At 39.7% G+C, this 27,838-nt stretch overlaps 2 protein-coding genes across 12 annotated transcripts in view; one reads left to right on the top strand and one right to left on the bottom strand.

Moving 5' to 3' along the window:
* MCC (MCC regulator of WNT signaling pathway) overlaps positions 1-10,541 on the top strand; it is a 208,639-nt gene extending 198,098 nt beyond the window's left edge. For all 9 annotated transcript variants that reach the window (XM_080572774.1, XM_080572775.1, XM_080572777.1 and 6 more), the window contains one exon: positions 776-10,541. In XM_080572774.1, the coding sequence (XP_080428900.1) occupies positions 776-956 (181 nt within the window). In that variant the 3' untranslated portion in view covers positions 957-10,541. The remainder of the gene's footprint in view (positions 1-775) is intronic.
* Positions 4,965-27,202, bottom strand: DCP2 (decapping mRNA 2). Of its 3 annotated transcripts, none has more exons than XM_080572826.1 (11): positions 27,072-27,202; positions 20,623-20,774; positions 18,915-19,042; positions 18,370-18,468; positions 15,796-15,948; positions 14,889-15,001; positions 14,674-14,781; positions 13,930-14,053; positions 13,491-13,598; positions 11,763-11,814; positions 4,965-10,726 (listed from the first exon to the last, which is right to left on the bottom strand). In XM_080572826.1, the coding sequence occupies exons 1-11, from the start codon at positions 27,122-27,124 to the stop codon at positions 10,563-10,565; spliced, it is 1,254 nt and encodes a 417-aa protein (XP_080428952.1). In that variant the 5' UTR covers positions 27,125-27,202; the 3' UTR covers positions 4,965-10,562. The 3 variants fall into 3 exon arrangements, with proteins under 3 accessions (XP_080428952.1, XP_080428953.1, XP_080428954.1); XM_080572827.1 differs by lacking the exon at positions 27,072-27,202 and adding an exon at positions 26,656-26,782; XM_080572828.1 differs by lacking the exons at positions 20,623-20,774; positions 27,072-27,202 and adding an exon at positions 20,022-20,341 and having other exon boundaries at positions 18,915-19,009.
* Positions 27,203-27,838: the final 636 nt, after the last annotated feature.

Below are 27,838 nucleotides of genomic sequence, written 5' to 3'. Positions count from 1 at the left end.
ACCTAAATCCTTCCATTTAGTCAGATTTATTAATTTGTTATTTTGTTTAAATTTGCTCCTTTTTCTCTGGTTCTGGCCTCCTTATTAATAAACTGGCTTCAATAGTCACACTTACACAGCTTAGTCAGCAGGTCTGGATGAACTGAGAATATGATGGACTGTACCTGCCTTTCCTGCAAGTTCACAGTGTAATTTTCATTAGTAAATTACACTTAGTAGAGAAGGCCCTTGTGGTAAGAAAGAGCACCCATCGCAAGCTTCCCTGCTGAATCAAGGTGGAGGCATACAAGATACTTAGCAGCTGACAAATTAGCACAAGATGCCATAGACATAATGTTAGTTTTTAAATGCGCCTGTTTACTCGGTGCTGGGTTTTTGTAAGCAGGTTCTGGCCACAAGAGAATCCTTCTGTAAAGCATTACATGTTTAATGTGAAGCACACACTGAGTCTCAAACAGTGCTCTGCGTGGTCATCACAAGCAACCGTTAGCCAGCACTTTGAACCATGTTTAAGGATGTTTTCAGTAACTGGTAAGAGTGTGTGCTTGACCAAAAACAATACAGAGGTTAGCAGATCCAGATCTATCCAGATCTGGATCAGTGAGGTTTGAATCAAATGAGTTTTAAGGCTACATCACTTTTAGGAAGAGGATCAGTATCAAATCCTGTAGTTCCCTGAAGGTGGTAGGGTGGTTTTTTTTAGGTTAGGTTTTGTTTTGTTTTCACTTGCTGTGAGCAAGCTTTTTTGAATAACCTTGTATTTTATTTCTAACAGCAACTTGGTAGCAGCTTATGAAAAAGCAAAGAAAAAGCATCAAAATAAGCTGAAGAAACTGGAATCGCAAATGATGGCCATGGTGGAGAGACATGAAACACAAGTAAGGATGCTGAAACAAAGAATAGCTTTACTAGAAGAAGAGAACTCGAGACCACACACCAATGAAACTTCACTTTAAGTGCATCTTTTTCAAAGATGCGTAGTGCCATTACAAATTTCTCTTTTGGAGGCTGGCTTTTAGGTTGCTTGTATGCTAGAATATCTGACTGTCAACACAGTTTAGCACCATCTCTTAGATCTCAGCTGTCCAGCCAGGAGTTATGGGGATAATCTAAACATTAACTAATGACTGTTTAATAATGTAAAATGGCAGTGCCTGAATTATCGTGCTATGATTATGTACATTGTCTGTCATTATGTCTATACTTATACATGTTCTTCTCCATTTTATGTCCTACGGATGACAGTGTCACATAACAAAATACTTGGTTAATAGATTTTAGTTTGAGCAGGTCAGAGATAATTTGAGTTTTCCTGAGTCCTGAGTCCCTCCGCACAGAGCTGTGTATTGCATCCTCTGAACACACTGCTGTGGATAATGACCCGGACAGGCAGCTGCAGAGCAAGGAGCCAGCAGGCCGGTTTGCTCTTTGCACCATGGCTGCAGTACTGTTGCTCCCAATGCAGATCAGGTAGGAAAACTGCTGTTGATTTGGGGAGGGAAAACAAAACAAAACTAATCAACTAATGGCATCTCTTCAAAGGAGGGTACAGTTCCTAGGAGTCATCTGCGAGAGGACTAAAGGCTGTAAGTTTTACCATGCCAGGTAGACAGTCTATGCCCAAGGGTGGTTAAGAAATCACAAGCCATCTCCTGGTATTTATATTGCATGGTGTTTGCGGTTATTTTGTGAAAATTGAGTTACCTTGTCAGTACATTATAGCCAAGGTTTTCTTTAAGAGGCTGGGCCATCTCTGTTACCTATAGAGCCTTTAGTACATCCTTCTACAATCACAAAGTAGAATGTCATCTTTTTATACTTGTGACCAAAAAAGGTACTTACTAGGAATGTACCTGTTTAGTATTGAATAAATATGCACAAAACTATAAATGTGTAGGTGTGTGGATATACAGCCACAAGCAGAATGTGAATGATGTCTTCATACAGCTTTGTAAGGTTAACTTTTGTTTTACTGTTGTTTTGTTTAAGTCACATCATGCTAATGCGTTATCAAAGTGAATGAATGGAAAAATACTGGCCTATTCTGGCAATGAATGTTAAGTGAAGCATGGGGATCAGGTTGATTTCTCTAGGGAGCAGATGGAGACTGCCCTAGTACCTGTTTCAGACAGACATTAGTTCTTCTTGACTGAGTGCATAAAACAGTTTCCATGTTTAAGTCTGGTTCTAGTTTAGCCAAACTGGACTCCGTTAACTTTGTTAGCCTGTTGCTGTTACTCCTCGATTTTGCATTTTTCAAGCTGTGTTCTCTCCAGTGACTCCGACTTGAGGAGCTGTCTATCATTTTTGCTTTACCTGCTGAGTTGCATCTCAAGTTTTATTATAGTGTATTTAGAATTATAACATCTCTCATTTAGTCCTACAATTTCTAGTACAAGCAAAATATTTTTAGAGGACTTGAACTGGTTTTGTCTAGTAGAGGTTAAGGCCCGGCAGCCAAAACAGTTGTGAGACTTTGCGTTCAGAATATGGCACTGTTGTCAGCGGTTGGTTACAACTGGCCCTGAAGCAGTTTGTGTTCATGACTTCTCGATTTTATTGCTGACATTTTATTTCACTTACTGACACGTAAGACCAGGAAATTCCGAAAGCATGTTGAAGAAAAGTTCTGTTCTACCGTTGCTGCCGTTTTCTTCTTTCCTTAGGGTACTAGTTATTTCATACTTTTCTAGAGTCTGATGCATCAGCTACAAAGCCAGCATCATATGTGATTGTTTGCAATAGCACATTAAAACAATGCTGATTTCAAAATTAAGTTGGTGGCGATGCCTTGGGATTGATTTTGGTTGGTCTTCTTTGTCAAGTGATTTGTACTTAATTTATAATGCAAATGGAAATTTTTGAGACCCTACTGTTGAGGGAATAAATACATTGATTTCGTATTGTCACTGGTTTTGCTAAATGTCCATGGTGTTTCTCTTCTTGGTCAACAAGTTTCTCACCGACAGGAATGTGAGTTTTTGCCGTGTTTCAGTGGTAGCTGATCACGCTTATTTCTGAAGAAGCATTCTGAAGAGCAGTGGATCTTTTCATGTGGCAGAAGTGCACTTACACTTCTGTCTTCTTGTATCTAAAGCACCCATCTAACCTGAGGTCATCTCACACTGTCACTGTGAAATAACTGTCACTTAAGATAGCTGGAAACCGCTCTTACACCGCCTTTCCTCAGGCTCCATTTTTTTCTATTCCATAGTACCTGAAGAAGCTGTTAAGTTCAGAGAACACAATAAAACTTAAAGCATTTGAACTGAAACCTCTCTTTATAGAGAAGGTGTGCATTAGGAAAGCATAAAATGCCCCTTGGTTAGAAGCACAGGAAGTTGCAGTGCCCCTCTGTGTCTTTCTAAGGCCTCACGATTTGCTGGTTCTGCACAACTGAATGTTTCTTTACTACATTCTCCATGTATGTCCCATGCCCACTGTGCTCTAAAAGTGTTCTAGAATAATTTATAAACAATAACCACATGTAAGTCACTTTCCCTTTCTTCCCATAGGACTCACAGAAAAAAAGACTGGTGTCATACAGCCCCAACAGTAGCTATTATTTGCCAAAACACGTTACTTTGCCTGAGCAAGCAGCTACCGCTTTTATTGGTTGGCATGCTGGAAAAGGCCAATGGGGGAAGTGGCAGAAGTGCTACTGGTGTAGCGGGAACTGTTTCATATCACCATTGGCTGTAGTTCCAGTGTACTGGCTGAAATATCACCAATCCTGAGACTAAATACCAAAACACAAATTCCTGTTACATACCTGTTTGAAACACAAGTACACCAGCCTAGAGCCAGACGTGTATTACCTGTACGCCACTGATGCAAATTACCTTGAGTCACAGCAACTTCACTCAACTGTTGCAGAAGTAATAACTGTGCATAGCAAGAAAAACAGATTCTCTTGGCAAGAACCACAGAAGTTGTTCACTCAATTAATTAATCTTAGGGTATCTTTTTTACTTTCTAAATTGCTAGAGTGCATGAAATTTTGTATTTCAGTGTGTTCACAAAGTAGTACTTTTTTTTCCTAATTAAACATATAAATCTTCACCAGCTTGGCTGCACTGTTAGCTATTGCAAAGCACATGTAAGTTTGCATTAATGTCAGTATTGTTCTCCTGTTTCTATTAGGACTTTCTCATTTGAAACCTCATTTAATACTGTACCATACATTGTAATTTTAGATCCTTCTCACCTTACTGAATTAGCTTTAAATGCGTTGGTTTTTAGTCTCCTAGCTGCTGTAAAATAGCTATTTTGTGTTTATTTGATATAGAATTGTAAAAACTGCATTTATTTATACAGAGACATTTATAATACTTATTTTACAAATGTTCTTATATTCTGAATAAATTTCTAATGCTGTTTCTTTTCCTTGGGGGTTGCTTTACCATACTGTGTCACCTTGCTGTTCAGGGGCTCTGCGAGGAGGTACCGTAGTCACCTTCCCTGAGAGAAGGCGACTGAGGGAGATGGTATGACATGGTCAGGAGTGTTCCCATAACGGGGATGTGAAAAGTTTGAAAGAGCTCACCGGAGATCTGATCGTACTTGCCAAAAGCTTCCTACGTCAAGGAACACTTTACAGAAATGGAAGGGCACATATGAAACCTTTTCTACACATCCAGTCCTTTTAATGACAAATTATATGAACCAAAAAATATGCTACTTCATAAATACTTTAAAAGCAGTGATTGAAATTCGTGTACTTCCTTTCTTCAGTACATCTAACACTTCAAAAAACATTTTTGCTACCCCTTGTGTTTGATATGCCCCTCATCCACCTTTAGAAATAGTTCTAGAAATGATAATGCTTTTAACTGGCACATAGAAATGGTCATTGCTGCTAATTCGTTTAAGGCAATATTAGTTTAAACATTCTACAGTGAAGAAATAAACAGGACAGATTTTACAATTCACACTAATCAGTAACGCTCATATTCATACTTAAGTTTATACATAAAATCATTTAATTTTAGAGAAAAATTACATTATAGAAGAAACTGTCAACTTAGTCATAGCCTTTTAACTGGTGTGCTTCAGTTTCCAAATCATTGAATAACAATTAAATCACAATCATCAATACAACATTTGTTACAGGTAGTTACAGATTTTATTTGCTAAAATTGAAGAGCTGACCGATACAAACAAACCCTCTTCAAGACAACATAGTGGAAATTGAATAAAATCTGTAACTTTACATAGGTTCAACTCACAACTAGCTGTAAGTACTTTACACTTAGCACTGATATGCCACTTACATACCAGTGAGGAAAACAGATTAAGTTTTTGAGCTTAGAACAAACAGGAGGAAGACATAACCCATCATGCATGAACCATATAATAAAACACTGGCTCCCTGTTTTTCTGCAAGGCATGCAATGCTGCACAGAAAAGTTTTCTTTGGGCAGCAATTCCTGAGTCAGCCTAGGTCCTAGAACATGTACAAGGAATTCAGCATTATGCCAAAATTAACGAACAAAACCCCACCTAGCTTTGTGGGGTCTGTTTTGTTTGTTTTTCATGTTAAAGTGCCTTGCAAACCCAGCTAGACTGCTCCTCACAGTTGAAGTACTGCTTCCACATACTGCAACGCCATGCAGACATGGTAAAGTTACTTAAGGATCCTGTTTGAAGTATAGGCTTGAGAAGTTATTTGCTGAGAGCTAATCATGCAATTTTACAAACCTTTCCTGCATAACCAAAATACATACCCAACAGTAAGAATAAATGGTTCATCTCCTTAGTTTAAAAATTTTACTCAGACATGCTTAAAAAACCTTGCAAAGTAAATTTTTCTCAGTAAGAGGTGTGTAATAGAGAATTGAGTCTACAGGATCTGTATTCTTAAAAAGCTATCAATGCCTTGTTTTACAATGATTTACACCCCATGGGATGTAATCACTTTCTTCAGGGCACTGAACAAATCAAAAGCTAGTTCTTCTGCTAAACAATGTAAATGCTTAAGAATGATAAAATACTCATTGGTATTTTCCATAAATTTCAGGGTGGACCTTTTCAATTTTAAGCATTCTGTACCCTGAAAATTCCTGACGATTACAGAAAAACATGCTTCCCCCCACCCCCCAGAGTACTGAAGGATGAATTGAAGACTCTTACACTTCCTTCCCAGTATTCCACAGCTGAGAGCTGTTTGAAGATAGGTGTTCCTGTAACGTGGAACCTGTACAGTTGGTCTAGTTTAACCTAACACTTTCAATGAAAAGACACGTTACAACCCAAGCATTTATTTTTAATGTACTCTGACTAATCCAGGACATTTTTTATCTTGTATGATTTTGAATATGGTCAACGTAATTGCTACATAAGTTGTCTTGCTTGTAAGTTCACAACCTACTTTAAACAGTGAAATGCACACACAGCACAAGTACTACTGTATCTATCAGTGCTTATGTACAGTATGAAGAACAGTGCAATTACAAGCATTTAGCCTACTTCTTTCATTCTTGAACCAGACTATTGCTATAAATGCGTAAGGACAGAAACCTACTATGCAAGAGTAGTGACATTGCCAAGCCTAATTTACTGTTAAAGCACCTTCATTTAGTAGAAATTTACCACATCTTAAATAATTTTGGTTGCTTCAAAAGCTGACATATTGTAATAACAAAAGCAATCTGAAATTAGTATGAAGTCATGTATAAGCACCAGACTCTTTAACAGTAACAGTGCAAGCTCAAATTCCTGTAAATAAACTGCTTTTAAATCAACAAGAGAGGCTATTCTACCAGCTCTCAATAGTCTTGAGCTTCCAGATAAGTTTACAGTTTAACTTCATAATTTAAAAGATGAAGGCACCTGACTTTACCTCTGGGGAAAAGAAAAAAAAAAAAGAAAAAGAAAAAAAAGTTCTGTTGCTCAGAATTTGTAAAAAATAAACAGAAAACAGGTAGCTGAGAATTAAATGGCTCACTGACCCAACGACTGGAAAGCCAGTCACCCGTGGAGCAGGAAGACCATTTTGTACCACAGGGTATTGGAGCTTGGATTCTTAATGTAGACTCTTGCTCTTTACACCAGAATGACACGAGCGCTGCTATATACTGCAAATCGTTAAAAGCAAACCTACTACAGTAATTAAGGGTTGGAAAAAATAATTTCCAATCTGAGAGCAAGTCTGTTAGGAACAGCCAGACCCGAATCCTGCTTTGTTTTTAAAAGTAACTGTTCCATAAATTACAGCTGCAAGTAGGTGAAGGAAAAAACACAGTAAGCATTGTTCTCAATTCACTAAATCAAATCAGGAAGGTTGGAGCACAGCACAGAAGCCTGAAACAATGACTAGGCCCAAAACTCTATTACGAACTATTTATGCAAGTTTGGTCTAAGAAATTTACATTGTATAAAAAAGAAATACTTTGATTGTGCAGTAAATAAAGCTATTTACCCTCTTCTCAACACTGCTATTTCCTGACTTCAAACTACACAAGACACAGGTACTTTAAAAAGCATGCATGTGCATCAAGGAGTTGAAGTTAGTATTTCAGCATAGAACACAATTAATTCAATTAGGCAGATCACTCTTTCTTCAAAGTTCAAACCACTCTGCAAAGGAGAGATGGTAGAAATTCCACAACAAACATGAAATTTATGTTGTACTAGAAACTGCAAACTAGTACTAGATTCATTCCCAGTACCCAAACATTTATGGTTTTTTTTTTGGTTGTTTTTTTTTTTTTCCGAAAAGTTTGGTTAATTCCGTGTCTTCTTTAATTTCAAGAACACTGAGTGACCAATCATACTCGGAATAACCCCTTCTAGGCAAGCATTCTGAATTGCTCTAGCCCTAAGCTAAAGTTGAGTAATGTTTAATTTTCAAGTATCTTGACATGAGCTTGAGTCTGACATGCAAACAGTTACTCATTTTTCTGTGTCTAGTTCCCAGGAAATAAAAACTCACTGAAATCTATACCTCACTTGTAATTTCTTCACTGTCTTACAGAAACTAATGTAAACTGTATACTTCTAAACTTGAAAATATACTTAATTATAAAATGATGGCGAAATAAGAACATGAACTAGTAATAGTAAACAATTCAAAGTGTTCACAGTGCGGGGCATGATGGAAACCATAGGGTAGGTCACATGCTGCCACACTCTTGTTGTTTTAGCAACCTTACTGAGGAAGCAGAAAAGCAATGCTGCTACAAGGAACAGTACCCTTATACAAGGAAGTAAAAGTTATTGCATATTTATCACATTTATCCGCAACTCACATTAAGGCTAGATTTACTAAGATCATGACATGAATAAGCCCCACTTTGGGCTGCTTAACAAAGCAACCAGCTTCTCTTACACTGCACCAAGCTTTCACTAAGACAAAAATGACCCAGTGAACACAGAGGGCAGTCAGCATCTCCTGCTCGTAGGACATGCTTGCTTCATTTTAAAGACTTCCCTCTGTCTGTGACAACAGAAGTTCACTGTTTCATCAGCATTCCCCTTATTTCACAGAGCACTAGATGAAATAACTGATTTTTTTTTCTTTTTAATATATATATATTTTAAGTCAACCTACTTATTAAAGATTCCCACAGCCTGATAGTGAATCATGCCTTAGGAGAGTCTTGCTAACTCCACAGGCAGTAGCAGCCTCATGATATGAATACAAACTTCTGCCTCACTGTGAGTAAAGGCACTTTTGCTGGGAAATCAACTATTTGCACTAGAAAAGTAACTAAAGGTTATTTTTCACCTGAAGCTGAGTAACATAACATCCTCCAGCATTATCCCACCTTCTCAATTACTGCTATTTACCCATTTACTGTTTTCTACAGCCTTTGGATTTATTTTTTTTTAAACTAGGTGAGACAAAGCTAGATTGAGTTATTTCATGATTTGGTCTTGAAAGACAAGGCCCTCAGGACTCTTGTCCTCCAGAAGGAGGAAATGCTGCGGTCTGTTTCTCCTGTTAACTCATACAGAAGTCCAGGGTTCCTACTGCCGAAAGCATTACAGCATTAGAGTCCCAAATCACCTGGTGTCAGGCAGGTAAACAAACCAGAAGATAGTTCTAAAGCTATTTCTGAGGAAAACCACTAGGTAATAGATGAAGTAGGGAAGTTGAAGGAAGACCAGGATTGTGTTTTTGGATGCCACATGAGTTGCATAAAGACTCAGTGCACGAGCATACACTCTGAACGAGAGAGGAAGGCCTAGTTCATTCAACTAGGAAGTTACCAATTGCTCACCTTTATTTTAGAGAAGAATCAATTCTTAAATCTGGGACAAATATGCTTGGCACCACAAGCTGCTGTAACAAGTGAGTTCAGTGCATTTCTCTCAACTGCAAAGCTTGTGTTCGAAACACCCTAACTTGAATCATGACGGTGATGTAACAGTTAACAGTTCATCACCTCCACTGTTATGGTTTTATTTTTCTTCAGATCTTTGATATTTTTACTAAGAAAGCATTGTAGCTCCAAAAGACTGAGGCTACATCATTTAAATGCTAACTGCAAGTGCAATTCAAGACAACTATATACAGAGCATACACTACACAAGAGAACTGAGGACAACAGCACAGAATACAATACTGGACATCCTTAGAATAGTTATTGCAAGCCTGATTAAGCCTTTTAGTGTCACATGATTCTATTATCCATGCACCTGCTTTCTTCCTGGCAAGATCTACAGAGGCTTATTTACATTCAGCGTAAATTCTACATGAGTAACTTCCCACAAACGAAGTTTGAGCTTTTCTTTTTGAAAGCAGCTACAACTGGGATAACATGAAACTTTTCAACTTCTTTTTACCCAGCTGGGGACAGTGCATGAGTTGAAGCTAGACACTTTGAAAGGCTAAGTTCTACCCAGTTTGTGTATCCTTACAGGAAACAGAGGCAGAGTAGGTACAGAAGAAGTCATGCTATAAATTTGACTCAAGTATTACTGATTGCCAGCCAACAGAAATTGACTTTCAGTGCGAGGGAAAATATCGTGGGCAAGCCACCAGGAAAAAGAAAGGATAACAGGCTGAGGCTAGGTTTGAAATGTGCAACTTATGGTTTCAAAATTACTGGGACAGAGAGAGGAGTCCTCTGAGAATCAGCTTCATTGCCACTGTCGTAATATTGCAATGTACTATAAAATAATGACTAACAAGTCCAATAATTTATATCAGAGCAGTTAAAAGTTTAGCAAGCTGATATACTCCAACAGTACAAAAACGTCAATGTCAATGACAATCTAAAAAACACACAGCAAGTTAAAAAAAAATGAGGAAAAAAGAATGCCCTCTAATGCACAGCTAGGAACAAGTTAACTGAACACTGGAAAGGTACTTTTGTGGACAAAGGCTATACTGCATTTAAAGTGCAACAGTTGACTATGCCACTCCCGTACTGCAAAGAGAACAAACCCTTCCAAACCACCAGTCAGTCCCTGCATTGCATTTAAAAACAAATAACCAAATAAAGAAAAAAAAAAAAAAGACAACAAAAAAACTCCTGAGAAAGAGTAAGGCTGGATAAGAAACCCCCCGCAATTGCTATAGGCAAATCTGATCTTTGTTCATAATAGATTTGCTGTCAGGGGTCAAAACATTTCATTATGGCATCATGGTCAAACTTGAAACTCAGGAAAGCTCTTGATGAAAAAGCAAATTTGTTATTGCCATTGCATGCCACAGAGTGCCCCTCTACATTTTCTACCACCGGGTCTTCACTGGAACAACACATCTCATATGGTGCATCTGTTTAAAGAGGAAAAAAAAACATGGAACAAATTTTAGATGTCTAGTTATCAGTGAAAGCATCAATGATAATACAAAGCCATACCTGAAATGCACATTTAATTAATATTTATGAAAGAGTCTGTTTCCACGGTCACAAATAGAAAAAGGTAAATCAAACAGCCATACTTACAAGTCATCTAGTGGGTAGAACAAATCTTAAAGTCACAGCAATTTGGGGGCACTTTCAATTGACAGTTTTACCCACAGGTTACTGCTTTGCAATTTATATCATGATGAGAAGGAAAGAAATGTGGCCCTATTTTCTGAGCAGGAAGTAAAGCACTGTGTAAGCACTCCAGAGTAGCCCTGTATTGACTGCAGCTTATTGTTAGCAGGACAGAAAGCCTTCAACCAACACATAATTAACAGCATTCTGTCAACTGAGATGCTACTTTCCTAAACCAGCCTTTAGGTACTTTTCACCCAGCAACACAGTGTAATCTGGGAATTTTCACAATTAATTAGAAGAATTTTAAAACCAACATGATTGCATCACATTAAATTAACCAGATAGAGGAACTCAGACTTCCTTAGAAAAAGACGACTTTATAGCACTTGGTAGATTGACATACAAGGAAGGAACCGCAACCATCATTAGTCAGGTGCTTTCAGCTTTTAATACATGACTTCGGTGCATAAATCTGCACTGGAACAGGCTGCCCAGGGAGGTTGTGGTGTCTCCTTCTCTGAAGATATTCAAGGCCCATCTGGACGCCTACCTGGGCAACCTGCTCTAGGGAACCTGCTTTGGCAGGAGGGTTGGACCCCATGATATCTTAAGGTCCCTTCCAACCCCTACAATTCTGTGATTCTGTGATCTCTGGAGGTATTTAAGAGGCCTGGATGTGGTGCTTAAGGTCACGGTTTAGTGGTAGACTTGTCAGTGTCTGGTCATGGTTGGATGTAATGATCTTAAGGGTCTGCACGTGTCTTTTCCACACTAAAATGGCTCTATGATTCTATGACTTCGGATGGAAATTCAGAGTATACTTGCCTGTTTCAAAGTTATCTTGAAGTCTTCTTGGATTAAGCCTTTTTTCACATTTCTGGTTAAGAGAAAAAACACGTATTACGCTTAATTAAAAAAAAAAACAACATTCCCTTTCTTGGGAGTGTAGCTTAAGTGTCAGCTAAGACGTGTGACTGTTATATTTGATTTGATACACATCCCGTGTGAATTGTTTTACTTACAATTCAGGATGAATTTATTACTTTAGTATGCATCAAATCCACAAGTCTTTCAGAAGCACTGCAATCTTGTAGCAAGTGACCAATCATTCTTAAAATGCAAGCTTTTAAGAAAAAAAATTGACTGTTTTCTAAATACTGTAAGCCCGAAAGGTCTTGCAGCATGACGGTATGGACTCAAAATTGCATATGCATAAGCCTGTTCTTCAAAATCTGCTCTTCTCAAAACACAAGGGGTGTGTATTTGCAAGCAGGCAGCTACCGCCACTTAGATTAGCATGTATTAGAGATGCAAAATTAGAATTCTCCAGTGAAAAGAATTAGCCTTAGGTATGCTGCTCTACGAACACAAATACAGAGAAAAGTATTGCCCTTTGCACTATGCAAATTAAGCAAATTAATCCCAAGCCTCCAAACGGCATTAAAATGTTATCACTGGGACATGAAGTGTTTAAACTTCAAAGGACTAACAATCATGAAAATGCAAATGAAACACCACAGAAGTGGCAAAGTCTGTAAAGAACCTGCACAGTAGAGTATTAACAGTTCCATTTGTTTCCATCAAGATCCTACAGATTTCCATTATTTCACGTTTTTCTACACAGCCAAATTTCTGGCCAGTCATTTCCTTGGCTTTTCATTCTTCTACTTGCAGACCTAAAAGCAGTTAACCGTTTCTTGCTACGAAAAGAATTTTACAGGACGGAAGTAGTTACATTTTCTGCACTTTTACATGAAAAACAGAAAGAAGGTAGTAACTGCAAGCCAGAATGAGAAGAATCTAGCTTAAAGCCAGTAATCTAGAAAAATTAAAACAAGCTGAGCTGCATGGAGAACAGTGCATGCAGCTCAATGCTGCACAAAAGCCAACAATACAGACTGAGAGAGCCATAAAGAATACTGGAGAAAAAAATCAAAATGTTGTTGTAAAACAGGTATCTCAGTGAACCTTCTCCCAGCCAGCAAAACTTTGGGGACAAGGATATTTAGTTAGTGCAAGGAAAAGGTAATAAACCAAGAATGCCATGCTGCAATTTACAAAGTGTAATTCCACTATTTAATTAAAAATTATATGAGATCAAGGCAAGTCTGTATCCCATTGTTTTTGCTGTTGAGGAGGGAGATAATAAACATTAACACATGAGCATTAACACTTTGTATCTAATTGTTGTACAACAACACTCTGTTTACAAAACATAAACATGTCAGACATGTCCTATGTTGACTTATTATGGCATCCTTATTATGGCTGGAACCTGGAAAGCTGCAGAAGACTGTCTGCCGACATGGCTGCTATTTTCAACAGCTACAATAAGCCCTGGTTCCAAAAGGCAAACTTTAGAGGAAGGATGCATTGTCTATAGATCTGCATGCTGTAAGGTAAGAAATGTCGTACTCCTACAGACATGTGCCAAGTATATTGTTAAAATATACTTTGAAGCAATAAGCACTTTCTCTCAGCAGGACATCTGCCTGTAAATTCCTTAAGCACTACTGGAACTTGTTAATGAGATAGCTACTAGGTTTTTCTTACCAAGGTGTGGTTTTGCTTTGCTGGTTGACTGTGGACTCCATTTGTTTTTTTCTTTTGGGTAGGAGTGTCTTGATACTGCTTTTTGCCGTTGCCCCTCGAGTTCTGACTCTGTTATTATGTCCAAAAGATAGTAGAAGGAAGAGTTTAAATGGCAGCATCAAAAATCATTTGTTGACAATCCCTATTTATCAGCTAAAACTGATGTAACACAACTACCACCTGATACCCACCACCTCTAATGTCAGTACCAAGCAAACAATCTGAGAAACCCCCTGGAATTTTATTTTAATGTTCTGATTTTGCATGCTATAAATAAAAATCAGTATTTCATTATTAGGTGATAAAATTCAGTATTTCAGTTCCAGGGAGGAACACTTACGAACAAAGACATTGGTCTTAAATAGTCCAGACACATACGTTTGCCTAAGAAACAACCTACCTTTATTTTTAACGCTTCAGACATCTCAGAATGATTGTATGGCTTTTGTGTTTGTTTTGGCTTCATCCACTGCTCTCCTGAAAAGCCATCTGTGACCACCTGCTGACTACTGCGAAGTTTGGATCTAGTACACGGAAACAGAGTTTACAAAACAACTTAAAAGCTATTGATAGCAGAACTGAAATAAAGAACTTTCTGCATTTTCAGAATAATCTCAAGACAAGTTTAAGTAACCTAGTGTGCTAACTGTAACAAAGATCACTGCATTCATACAACTTTGTTTTGACTGCTGGTAGGAAGTTTATGTTCAGCACAGACAGCAAGCTAGTCCCACGTTATCATTTTTAACAAGTGTTGGTGCTAACCTATCTGAATTACTGGAGCAAAGCCTTCTTTTTGTGAGTCCAGGTTTTAAAATTTGCTCTATCACTTCTAGCTTAGCTGAATCAAAAACCCATACCAGCATATAACTTGAAACATTCAAAGGTATCCACTTTTTTTTTTTTTTTTTGGGGGGGGGGGGGTGGTCCATCACACTGAAGAATTTTCCAAAAAGCACATCATGATGCTAATTATTAAGTTTTCATCCTGTTTACAGGCCTGTAAGATACACCTCTAATTATTTATTTATAATTAGCCTACTCTATTACTAGAATAGAAATATTCAGAGAAAGGACAATTGGCTTCATATGACCAACATTTTACAGAAAGGATATAGAGATGTTAAACTGACCTGGTTCTTACCTAGCTTTTTCCAAGTTGGGCTTAGAGGGTGTGCTTGCTGTAGGTGAAAAACCATTGTCACTCTCTGAGGAATCTCCATTCCTTCGGGAAATCCATTCCCTCAATGGCCTGGTAAGCAAGCAGAAGTTCAATATGATCTATTTACTAAAACAAATCTAAAGAAATAAAAGTTTTCTAAATGCACCAGCCTAGCATTTGGTTCATCTTGAACATACCTGATGAAAGGAATGGCCATAAAAAATTTGTTAGGTGCCAGACCTAGCTTGGACTTGGGGGTCATGTCATTCCTGTGGCATGGCAATTTGTCAATGGAAAACCACTCAATATTCTAGAAAAACGAAAAATAAAATCAAAATAACCCACTGCTGTTGCTGCAAAAAATACATTACAAACACATTTCAAACTTACTATGCTTAATTAAAAAATTACAATGAAAGGCTTATTATTATACTGCAAGTTTTTTTCTACAAATCGTTAACTAACGATGAGGTTGTTCTTCTGACAGCAAGTACAGATAACGGATGGTACACCTCACACACATTCCAAGATGTAACTAAAACATGAAATGTATTATCCAGCAACTAAATTCTGAATATGGATTTCAGAAAACAAGCAAACAAAAAACCCACTGCACACTGAATGCAGTAAATAATGGCAGCAGCTTCAAATAATTTTCCAAGCCACTAGTATTCTTGCTGCTTTTATTTAAAAACAAAACCAGATTACCAATACTAGCTCAAAAATTATCAGAAACAAGGGAATGAAGTTTGCTGCACAAGTTTCAGGTTTTGTTATAGAATAATAACAATTAAAAAAAAGGTAGGAATAACACGATATGATTAGCACACAGACTACCTAAGAAAGAAGATGGGGGGGAATTCCAGTTTGACTGCATGTACTAATGTTGTTTTCGTGACAAATGGAGATGCCAGAGATTGTTAAGAATCAGTCTTTCCATTAGAGTTGCAACAACATGACAAAACTCTACAGTGACAAAACACTATTTGTAATTAGTATTTCAGGTATTCACCATGTTTGTTAGTTCTTTTATTTCGCAGGCTATTAGCTTTAAAACCCAACCTCCACAATAATGTAACCGCAAAACTAAACAATTTAACATACCCGAATTTCCCTCCTGGTTTTAGGGTTGAATTTTGTGTTCTTGGGAACTCCTGGAATGATGTAGAGCCGTGCTAACTGATCATTAATTCGCAGCTCAATGTATTCTTCTTTACAGATATAATCTTTTATGTCAAACCCCGTTTCTTCAAACACCTGAAAAACATAAACGATATCAATGCATATATTTAAATTTTTCCCTTTAGGACCTATCATCACAAGGCAAGACAAATAGTTTTCAGACCTACTCATGAGAGCAGGCAACTGAAGAGGAGCACCACAGGTATATGAAATGGAAAAGGCTATTAAGCCCCATTGCCAGTAAACCAGAGGTAGGACTCCTCGGTTAAATTTTTAAAGACCAGATTTAGAACTAAACAGTAGGACAGCATCTTCAGTAAAGCCTCTTCTATTAAATTGTGAAGTTTAAAGCTCCAAAGCTGTGCACTGCTCCTTTACATTAACTTAGCTGTTTCCTGAAACAGTGATGTGTTGACTAGAAACTACACAGCTTGTGGTCCTGCCTGTGAATATGTAAAACAAAAAAATAAAACTGAATAACTACCTAAAGTAGCTACAGCAGGTAATACTTAAAATATCTTGTGGTCAACTGCATATATCAATATCAGCAAAATGGTTTCAAGTTCAATTTTTCACAACATAGAGGAAATTAAGCACAAATATTAAAAAAGACTCAAGTTCTTAATACAAAGCAAATAACTAACACTCAGTCTTCAAATTAGTACTAAAAACCCTTACGTAAAGATCAAAAGCAAACCAAGCAAATCTTAATGTCTAAGTGCATTAGGAACAGCAGAGTTCAAAAGATAACAAGCATAATGTCCTGATTCTTCCTGATTCTTAAAGATGATTTAAATGAATTCACCATAGAAACTCGTTTTGCCTAAACAGTTAACGATATAGTATGGTTATTCGTTCTGAAATAACAACTGAACTGTCTAGGCACTGCCCAGAGAAGACCTCTTCAATTAGACCACATGCAGGTGCAGTTCAAAGTTTTAGACCTGTGCTGACTCCAGAAAAAAACAAATAAAAGATTTACACACACATTTTACAGACATTACAACATTTGGCAATGTGTTAGCTTTGAAAAATTTGCAAGTTCATCCACAGTGGCAATTTACCTTCATGGAAACAGATCACAACAACAGTGTTGTTCACTAGCGTATTATAATACATTCTCCAAATTAAAAACATCAAAATACTTTTCCCTGTATAACTGTGCGCACTTTAAATGCTATGTACACTGTTTGTGGTCCATATATTTTTCTTTTCTCCTTTCCCTTCAACTGTAACCCTTCAGACACCACCCCCCCCCCCCCCCAAAAAAAAAAAGGAAAAAAACCACACCACACACCACAAAAGCAACTGCCTAGCAAAATTTTAATCTTTTAATCAAAGAATCTATTTATGGTGAGGTTGGGGATTGTTAAGACATGCATTCAATAATTAGTTTAACCTTATTAAGTCTCTGCTCATCCCTTGAGCTGTGCAGTGACAGCCCACTGCATCTACTGTTCAAGTATTTCACTTGGCAAGCCATCCAATACTATATAAATAACACTATACACTGAAAAATAAGGAAGTACTAACATGAAAGGAATTCTCATACATGCCTGTTGCATAAAAGCATAGTGTTAAGATCTAACACTTTATTTTGCTTTTCCAAGTCAATCCTAAATATCTTAGGGGTATGGAAACCACCCTCAACAAATCAGAAATGCTGAATTTTACGTTCTTGCATCTTCAAGAGGCATATTTAAGAAAAGTCCACAACTCCTCAGCTACTAATTCAGTCCATCCATGAAGAAAATTAAAGCATCTTGCTATTTTCCCTCACCTTAGTTTTCCTTGTCAGAAAGTCCAGATGCATTATGTTAGAGGAGCATTGCGTTTATATCTGTTCTATCTGTATTGTTCTTTCACAGACTATTTTCAACATGAAGCTCTACTATCTGCTGCAGCAATAAACCTCACAGATTGTTTTCTTTAGCGCTTAATTGCCATATATCAATATTGTTGCTTGTTCCTGTATCACCGAATAAAAGTTCTTCACAATTTTTCCATAATCTTCTACAACCTCCAGCTCATCTCTTCAGTCTGTTTATACAGCCCAGCTCTCATACAAGTTAAACTCCCATTCTTCTATCACCTTGTATGTGCAGTGGCCTCTCAATATTCAAAAAGCCATGGAGTATCTCAGATCTTCCAAGCACCAAAAGTAATACTTAGAAATCAATTAATAGTTCAGAACTGAACTTTAAAAATAGCATTCATTTAACATAGCATGTTAGTACAAAACAATGAAAAACATCAAACACTGATTATAAACTACTTAATCACACCCTTGGTGATCACTCAGAAAAGCACTAAAAGCTACGGCAGAAGACTCCAACAAGAACAGACAATTTACTTACCTGATTTCAATAAAAGACATACCTAAGTAAAATGTCTTGTCATCTAGCACATATATCCTGCCCTCAGCAAAACTTCATGTATTTAACTTTAAAAAAAAAAAAAAAAAGTTTGGTTCCCTTAAGCTGATTTTTAACTTACCTCTCTAGCAGCACAGTCATGAGGAGCCTCCTCTTTATTTACTTTCCCTTTTGGAAATCCCCAACCAGACTTTGCTAAATAGCCCTGAACCAAAAGAACCTGCAAAATACAGTAAAGACATCTGTCAACACCAACTGTTCTAATTTATTTCTATTAATTCTCTTCCCTTCACTGTCCTCTGCTTCTGACCCCCCAAAACAGGGACTTCAGCCTGGAGTAGGAACCCATTAGGTTTTCTGTGTTCTAGCAAAAACTGCTTTTTTTTTTTTAATGAGATCACGTAACTCAGAATAAAGAAGCAAAACTGAATAGGAAAGCAAGCAAAAGAGTATTTACTGTCTCCCATGTTTTATTCCCATATTCTATTTTTGTACACACTCAGTGTCAAATATGTCAGGTTTTTGTGAATCTGAAGTGTGCACTTTTTTTTTTAAACCAGACAACAAATGTAAACTACAAAATTACAAAATGTAAACTACAAAGATTACTTTTGCCAGCACACGCCATCCTCCCCCCTAGCTCTTCACAACTATTTTCATACTTACATTTTCAAGTGTCTCATCAAGAATAATTGCACCATAGGTTGGCACTCCCATTTTATATTCCTTCCACTCGTCTAAAACCTTTTGTACATCTTCACCTTGAGGCAGTAAAAAAGGGCAGTGACTGAAGAGTACAGCAGCACGTCAAGGAAGCTAAACTTGAGTAACCAATCACTTGCAGTCATACAAAAGATAGCCATTTCAGTGTTTACAATAACCACACACTATCCTCCTAGTACTTTCAAAATGCAATCTCTTGGAAGTTAAAAGTATCATGGATAATCCATTACCAAATTCTAAAGATAAAAAAGCATTAAGTAATTTGGCAATTCTAGTGCAACCTAATTAAAAGATGAAAAAAAGATGGTGCTTGTTTGAAAGTGTCTTCTAATTTTGAAGATATCCATGTAACTGATGTTTTATATGTGTTAGTCTTAAAAATTTTTACATTTTGAAACTAAACGGGACAGACAAAAATACTCTCTCTTGCTTAAAGTGGAGAATTTTTTTGCACAATCATTTGTTAGCCTACTGTGCAGAAACCCTTCTTAAGCATTTCCTATTTAAAAAACTATTTTTAATGGCATCATGTTACAGAAATCTAAATTTAATACACTTTATCAAAACTCACCACAGAGAAAATAAGAACAGAACTTTTATAACTCTAAAATTTCAAAGGGAATCTCCACATGCTTTAAAAAAAATGAGAAAGTTACTATATTATACACAAAATTATACTACCAATAAGAAACATTCAAACATTCATTAGCAGTGTACATAACATAAGACACTGCAGCAGAACTAACATTTTTTAGCAAATGTAAGCCAGGGAGGGAAAGATATAATGAATGAATATTATCTGTCTTAATGTATTTTTCCTGCACAGCCTACAATTGCCAGAGAAATTATGCTGATCTGAAAACTGTTATAATCTAAAAAAAATACTTAAAAATAATCACATAAGGTCAAAAAACAGATCACATTTCTACAGTTCGCTGTTAAAGTAGAAATTCATTACCAAACTAACAAGGAATATTTTGGGTAGTGAAACCAGAGATATCATGCAAGTTAGAAGCAGCACTCGGTCCTACATCAACGAGAAAAGCTTACCAATAAAACAATTACTGGATGCTGGCATGAAATTTACTTCATGAGCTTTTCCCCAGTGAGGACTACATTGTCTAAGTTTTATCAGGCCTTTTGAGCAAAAAAAAAAAAAAAAACGGAAGTTAACTATATGAATTTAGTAGTCATGCATCCTTTCTCCTGCCAACAGAACTGTTTCTAGCAGCATCTATGCATGACACAAATACATACAGCTACCCATCAGGGAACACATACCATTTTCAGCTTAACATTTACATCAGCATTTCCTTGGAAAGAAATTAAATTAAGGAGAGAAAACGCCATGAAGAGCTCCAGCACCTCTGAAGCCCACCTACCCTGTCAAACTGCAGCCACAAGGAAAAATTCTCAGAGAAATTACCTGTTGCCCATAGTCTTAAGCCAAATGAGAAACAACTCTTCTATGGATGCCACAAAATTATGAAAGCAATGAAGAGATAAAAATCACATATCTAGCAATAGTAATTTTGAATCATTAACACATGAACTGTCATTTTCCTGCTGCAAGTATAAAGTTTTGTTAACAATATTCAGTTTATACTTCGACCACTGAGACAGAAAGCAATCACGGTAATAAAAAGGATATCAGCTTTCGCAAAATCTCTTATCCCACACTGAGGTAATCCTGGTGTGTTTTGCATGTAGAAATCCAAGTAAAACCAATGGGCAAGTTCAATCTGAAAGCATACTCTGATTGCATTGTCTCTCTCTTCGCTTGGAATGTGCAAAATAAATCGGCTGCCAAGAAATAAAAAAAAAGGCATGATTAGCCAAGTCTATTGATTTAAATAAATCTGAAAACAAAAATGCATTACAGCAGTGGAATTCCTGATCCATTAACAAAGAGCAACAGATCTTCCTGGGGGTCTGGACAGCAAAAGTTTTTTCTTATGAAAATAAATCTTTAAAAGTCAAGAAAGAAAATGGATCATGATGTTCTTCTACAAAAATCAATTACAAGGAACTAAGTAAATTAAGTATTGTGAAAACAGGGAGGGGAAGGACAGCCTATGTAAACAGCTACAAGAATGAAAACATTTTTAAATGTCCAGTAAAGAACATCTGCAAACTCTTGATAACAAGTCTACACATTTCTTCTGGATACAAGTTAAACACAGACGTCTATTTTCACTGAAAAACACGGTAAACTATTAATTCACACAAATTTTAAAACTCAGTATGGTCCCATTAGTTTTCGCAATCTGGAACAGAAAGTGGACAGTTGGTTTATTTTTCAAGTCTGCTTTATGTTTCAGCTCAGATACTGGCACACACAGTTCCACAGATGTACAGACAAGTAGCAATACTCTGTGATAGCTCATTTTATTTACACAGAAACTTTATTTACCAATTGTAAGATCAAGAATAAAATAATTTTCCTTTTGGATATTTATGGCCACCCACCCGATTGAACTTAAACCATTTGACAGAGCTGTTTTAAACCCAATTCCTGAGGTACACCAGGTAAAATCCAAAGGCCTGTAATATCTTTGCCAGAACTGACAGCACTTCAGACATCTTTACTTAAAATTTACAAGTGTGAGTGAGTCATTAAGGAATGCCAAGAGCAGCCTCCTCCTCCTCCACCAGCTGTGGCCAAGGATGCCCTCCTGCCCAGCCCAGACCCCAGGGCCTCAGCTGCCCTTTCCTGTTCACAGGCTCAGCCAGTAGTGAGGCCAAGCACCCGTCCCAGAGACCACGAGATGGCCAGCCACACAGGCAGCCCCAGACAGCACACCTGCAACACAACCCTGTCATTGAGGGACAGGACTCCGTCCCTGAGAGGCACAGCACCATCTCCTCCTGCCCTGGGGCTGGCAGAGCCAGCAGGCCCTGGTGCAGCACGCAGGCGACGTCCTCAGGCCAGCAGGACACACACATTGCACATCCACCTCCCACAGCCTTGACACAGCCCCTCTGCCCACCTGGCACCCATGCCCCTTGCCCGCCTGCTGCTCCCATGTGAAGTTTGCTAGTGAACGCACATACACATCACTTTTGGGGAAGATACAGATGCTCGCCCCCCACCCCAGTTCTGCTTTTGGGGAGACGTGCTGCTCCAGCCCCAGTGGCTGGCAGCAGGGACCCCAGCCGCTGACACCCAGCCTTCTCATGCCCAGCGGCCACGCTCCAGTCCCACAGCCTGAAGGGCACTCTAGAGGTCCAGACAGCGATGGGCCCTCCTGATACTGATGCCAGGACCCTCGCTCCCTCTCCCCACCTCACCAGTGGCTGGCACTTGCAGCACACCCACCCATGGCACAGTGAGAGCGTGCAGACTGTGAAGGAAAGACTGAGTGAGACACAAGAAGACAGGACAGAATGTGGTGATAGGGTGCAGGGCTCTGCCAGACAAGCGTACTGATGGCCCTGTTTCACACCCCCCTTCTGCCCACCCACACTTTGCACGTCCCCCCATGGGTCTGTACGGCTCCATCAGCCTTATCAGCCGTGAGGTCCAGGCTGATCTTCTTGGAAGCAGGGCCTGTAGTTTCTCAACAGCCCGTCAGCCACTGCAACCAAGGGGTTTGTTTCTTGTCACCATCTCCATTTTTCTTTTCCTAGAAAGAGAGTCCGTGTCTCTGTATATTTTTGTTCTTGGTTTCCCCCTTCTCCCCTTCTTTCCTGACTGAGAAGGTTCCCAGTCAGACAACCTCACTGGAATAAACGTTCTCACTTTCTCACGCCCTCATCAGTTAGTGAGGCTGATCAGGTTTGGTTCTCATCACTGCCCCTCTTATCACTTGTCTGTCTGGTTTGTGTCCCAATATGCTTTATTTATGGATTCCTCCTTTGCTCATTATCCTTTGCATTGAAAAAGGTCCTTGACCAGATACTCTTACATAAATAGCCTTATTCACTTCAACAAGAATATTTTCCTCCTTGGCAATTTTCGCTTTGTAAGTAACACCCACACTGCTCCCTTCTTGAAGGCTCTATTACTGCTGAAAACATTCCTTACGTATAAAGCTGTGGTAGCTCAAAGGTTTTTATTTTTTTTAAGCCTATTTTATATTATAACTATATATAAACATTCCTTACATATAAAGCTGTGGTAGCTCAAAGTTGTTGGTTTTTTTTTAAGCTTATTTTACGTTATAACTAGTAGATGCTTTCTTACCCCTACACTGCAGCTAACATTAATCTGAAGATACAATACACAGAAGTAGTACCCAAAAGGAATTAAGAACATGTCAGCCCTAGCAATAAAAGCAAAAACAATAATACTACTTACAAATCAAAAAGCTAACTTTTCTAGAGTAAGTGACGTCTAACAACCTGCACTTCTAAGTGTCACGGGGCACTGCCCCATGCCAGACACAGCCAGTTACAGACAGCTCCAGCGGCCTCACCGCAGGGCACGGCCGGGCCCTGCAGCCGCAATGACGGCGCCCCGGGAAAACGGGTTTAACAAAGGGGGGAAAATGCTGGACAGACAGAGGAGTGGAGGAGAAAACAAGTCTGAAAGAGCTGCACAAGTACAGGTTCAGAGTGCAGGGATAGAGTACAGGGCAGGTGCCCGCACTGCAGCCCGCTAGTAGAGCAGCAGGATGCTTCCTCAGGGGCTGCATCCTGCAGGAAGGACCCACAGCAGAGGTGGACGGAGCAGCAGAGAGGAACTGGGATGGACTGGCCTCAAGCCCCATTCCCCATCCCTGTGCATTGCTCGGGGTGGGGAGAGGAGGCACAAATGCAGGAGTGCTTATAGGAAAGAAAGCATCAAGCCCCAGACCCTACATGAAGACACTGTACCTCCTTACTCAGTAAAGTACAACTCAGCAGCACAAGGCAGCATGGTAAAGAATAATGTGGACACCTGTGACATATTAAAAGAACAGGTCAGAACAGTCCTATTATCTAAGTATAAACACACATTAAACTTACCAGAACTAGAATAAGTTGTAACCTAGCATTCTGTAATTCCAAAACAGCCTGAGAACTCAACAAAGGCTTGAAGACACTATGTACCTGGCTTTAGCTTTCAACTTGTCTCCACATGCTGCCAAATAACACGTAACGCTCTGAACAAGAATTAACTTTTTTAGCTTAGTTTAGTAGCAGGAAAAAGCTGTTACATAGCTTGAGAAGAAATGTTCAGGGCAAATGCATTAGACTACTGTTGTCAATCTTATTTTGTTACCCTTAGGAGAATAGTTTTGCAAGGAAAGCATTTAACAATAATCATCACCACCATTATCACCTATACTCAATCCTCAAACAGCCCCCTGAAGCTGAATTTGGAAGCCTAATTGTTATTTTCAACTGCTGGAAAAACTTGTGGCTTTTTGTTGTAGTTGTTGGGGTTTATTTTTTGATGACTATTACAGTTGCTACTAAACTGCCAAACTTTACCCTCACCAAAATACACCACTGCACAAACACTGCAAGCCAAACTTTTTGAACAGACTAGCAAGTTAGTAACATTGTCACAAATCCTACCTAAGAACATAATACAGACATATCTCAAAGTTTACCCATCTCAAAACTGAGTTACTTAAGTGACTGCAGACGACTGAAATGCAGATACTTAGCCCAATTAACCGTACAATTGAATAGTATTTGGCAGTAAGATCAGAACTGGTTACTGCAAGAAATCCCATCATCCTGCACATTACATAAGAACTGGGAAGCTTTAAACCACAACGGCAAAAATAAAATAATTCATATGGCAAAGGTTACCCAGCAGTACCTCTTTTTTTTTTCCCAAACTATCTAGCAAACTAATTAACACACCACACCCTCACCTCAAGTCATACAAAATGAAGATACCAGGTGAGACACCTTTGTATGCCTTTGGAGCCAGGAACAGTCAAGAGGATTACCTGCAGGGATTAAAATAGCTGTAGCTGCTCTGAATTACTGAATCTGCTGAATTACTACTTAGACTAATTGGCTGAACTAGGTGGAACAGCTGAAAGTGATCTGCGGACCTAGCAGGAACCTCTCTGAGTAGCCTCAAAGGAAAATCCAAACATATTTTAATTCATCGCTTTGTATGTTAATTGCATTAACTCCAGCTCACAATGGTCCTTCTGTCATAAAGAAATGTGTTAAACGTCAAGCAGGTTAAATAGCAGATACGGTCAGAAGTATCTGATGATTGTGTCTCCTGTGTACACAAACATTTAACAAACAGAGTTAACAAATCAGAGGATCCAGACTTTTTTCCCAGCAAAATTAATAATAATAATAATCCTGTCCAAAACTGAAGTGTTAAAGTCTAAAAGATTCTCCAATACTCTCAAGACACAAAAAGACAATAGTTCTGTTCCGTGGACATCTAAGTTTCAACTTAGTTTTTTGGTTTTCAAACTTAAAAAAAAAAAAAAAAACCACTAAACCCTCAACTACTAGGCAAGCATGACTTGGAAGCCTGTTTTTTGTCACATTATTCTTACTAAGCTAAAAAGTGCATGCCATCTCCTAAAAGTTCACCAACAGTTACTTATATTTGCTGTTTACACTGCTACAGTTCATGTAAAAATGTAATAGATAGGTCCTATTGGCCCTGTGAGTTTCCAAACCTGTTATATTGAAATTACCACAATTACTTAAGTAGCAAAGTGTCATTTGCTGATAGAATTAAAGAAGTTATACAGTACAAGAATAAACTATACGGTACAGGGCATAGGTTGGGCTAGAAATTTTCTTCTTCTCTGTAAGTACTCTTCTCAATAAGCCTAGTAACTGAGTACAAAAATTTGCTCTTTCAGAATTTCTGTCAATATCATGTGTAGATAGAAGAATGTAGGAAGCAATACATATTTGAATAACCCATTTATAGCCAACCACCTGAAGCACAGCACCACTGACTGATCTTCCACTTATTTAAAATTTAACCTCCCTTGAGCCAAGGCCCATCAGGCCCTGTCATTTCTTTTTGTGCATAGCAAAATTCTCTTTCCCACAGACTCAAAGCCTGACTCCTCTGCTCCTTTCAGTTGTTCTGTCCATGCCCCACACATGGCAATGTATTTGAGGGCTGATCCATTGGCACTAATGCAAGTCAACAAACCATGAGGAAAAGATGAAGAACAGGACAGATGGTAACTGCAAGTCTACTATTCTGAGGCTTAAAAAAATAATAAAAATAATTAAATAAAACCACTTTACTAAATTCATACAATTACAAGGCAAGACACCATTTCAAATACAGAAGATGAGAGCAGCGTGGAACAAGGTAAGAGAGTGTAGCTAACCCCGTAACAACGTAAGACCTGATTACTTCTGTGACCTTCTACTAGTCATCCCACAGGACTTGTACTAATAGGCTGCCTATTTCAGTTCTGTATTTTAATTCTCCTCCTGACTTTCTGAAAAAGCCTTAAACCCTTCTTCATGTGTGAGCAGACAACTAAAAGAGCCCCAGCACTGTGTAGGGAGCTCAGAGCAGACACATGGAAGTATAACAAGCTTCAAAAGCCGAAACTAAAGAACTGAAAGTTTACTAGTGTATTGCGTGCTCTGACCCTCACGTTAGATAGGTGGTGGGGTGAGCAGAGCAGTTCCAGCTTCCTGCGGTGCTGCTACTCCTCAGCATTTTCACTCACTCGAGAACACTAATTCCGGGCAAGCAGACTACGCTTTGTCTCTAGCAATCTTTTCCTATTGCACGTACGCAGTTCAGACTTTTGGGGCGGCAGAACAGGAGGGCCGTTTTTTAGTCACGAAGCATCACAGCCACTTTCAGGCACCACATCCTGAGGATGGCCCCGTGATTTTAACAGCCCTCAGACGACCGCAAGCTGAGATCACGAGGAAAATAAAAAATAAATACAAAATAAATAAAAAATAAATAAAAAAACTCCCCGCCCGCCCCAAAGAGAGCCCCCACGGGCTCCGAACGCCCTCACCGTGACGGGACTGCCCCCCCCGACCGTTTGGGCCGGGACCGCTCCGTCAGCGGCCGCCCCGCCCCCCCCTCCCCGCCCAACGGCTGGGCCGCGCGCCCGCCCCCGCAACGGCCGCCGCGCGCCCGCAGCACCACGGGACGGCGGGGGGGCGAGGCTGGCGCCCTGCCGGCGGGCCCCCCACCTGCACAGGTCGTCCAGGACGCTGCTGGGGATCTCGGCCCGTTTGGTCTCCATGGCGGAGCGCGGCTCATCCCGGCGCGGCAGGGCCCGGACGCAGCTCGGCGGCGGCGGCGGCGGCGGCGGCGGCGGCGGCGGGGGGGGGCGGGGCTGCTGGCCGCCCGCCCGGCGGACGGCGAGGGGCGGGGCCGGCGGTGAGCGGCGGCTCCCTCCGCCAATCGGCGATCCGCAGCGGCGCGGGCGGCCAATGGGAGGGAGCGGCCCTGCGCAGAGCGCGGCCCTCGGGTGATCGCGGGGAGCGGCCAATGGGGCGCCGCTGACGGGACGGGGCGGCAGCCGCCATCTTGGGGGCGGGGGGCGACGGTCTCTGTGCACGGCTAACGGCCCGCCTCCGTGTGAGGCGCTGGGACCCAGGACGATCTGAGTGCCTGGAGGCCGTAATGAGGCACCGAACGCGTGTAAAGGGCTCTCTGCGGCGGCTGCAGCCGCCGGGAGGCGCCCGCTGCTCGTCCCGCCGCGGGTTTCAGTCAGAGGTGGGAGCGTGTTTGGCACCGCCGAGGTGCCAGGGCTCCCTCAGACCGCAATCTAACCGTCAGGTTGCTGCAGTCCCATCGTTCTCTGCACTGAAACACTGGGGACAAAACAGGTGGAAAACTTACAGTATAAAACGGTGAATAGCTTTCTGCTCTAGCTACTTGGATGAGCAGGATCAGCTATGTCGCTATCCGTGGAGGAGAGAGGTTAAGAATGTGTGAGTGTGAGGCTGATGGG

The sequence above is a fragment of the Anser brachyrhynchus genome (genome assembly GCF_964034855.1).
Source record: "Anser brachyrhynchus genome assembly, chromosome: Z".
Taxonomy (NCBI): domain Eukaryota; kingdom Metazoa; phylum Chordata; class Aves; order Anseriformes; family Anatidae; genus Anser; species Anser brachyrhynchus.
The sequence above is the reverse complement of the archived record's forward strand: the minus strand, read 5'-3'. Positions and strand labels throughout refer to the sequence as shown.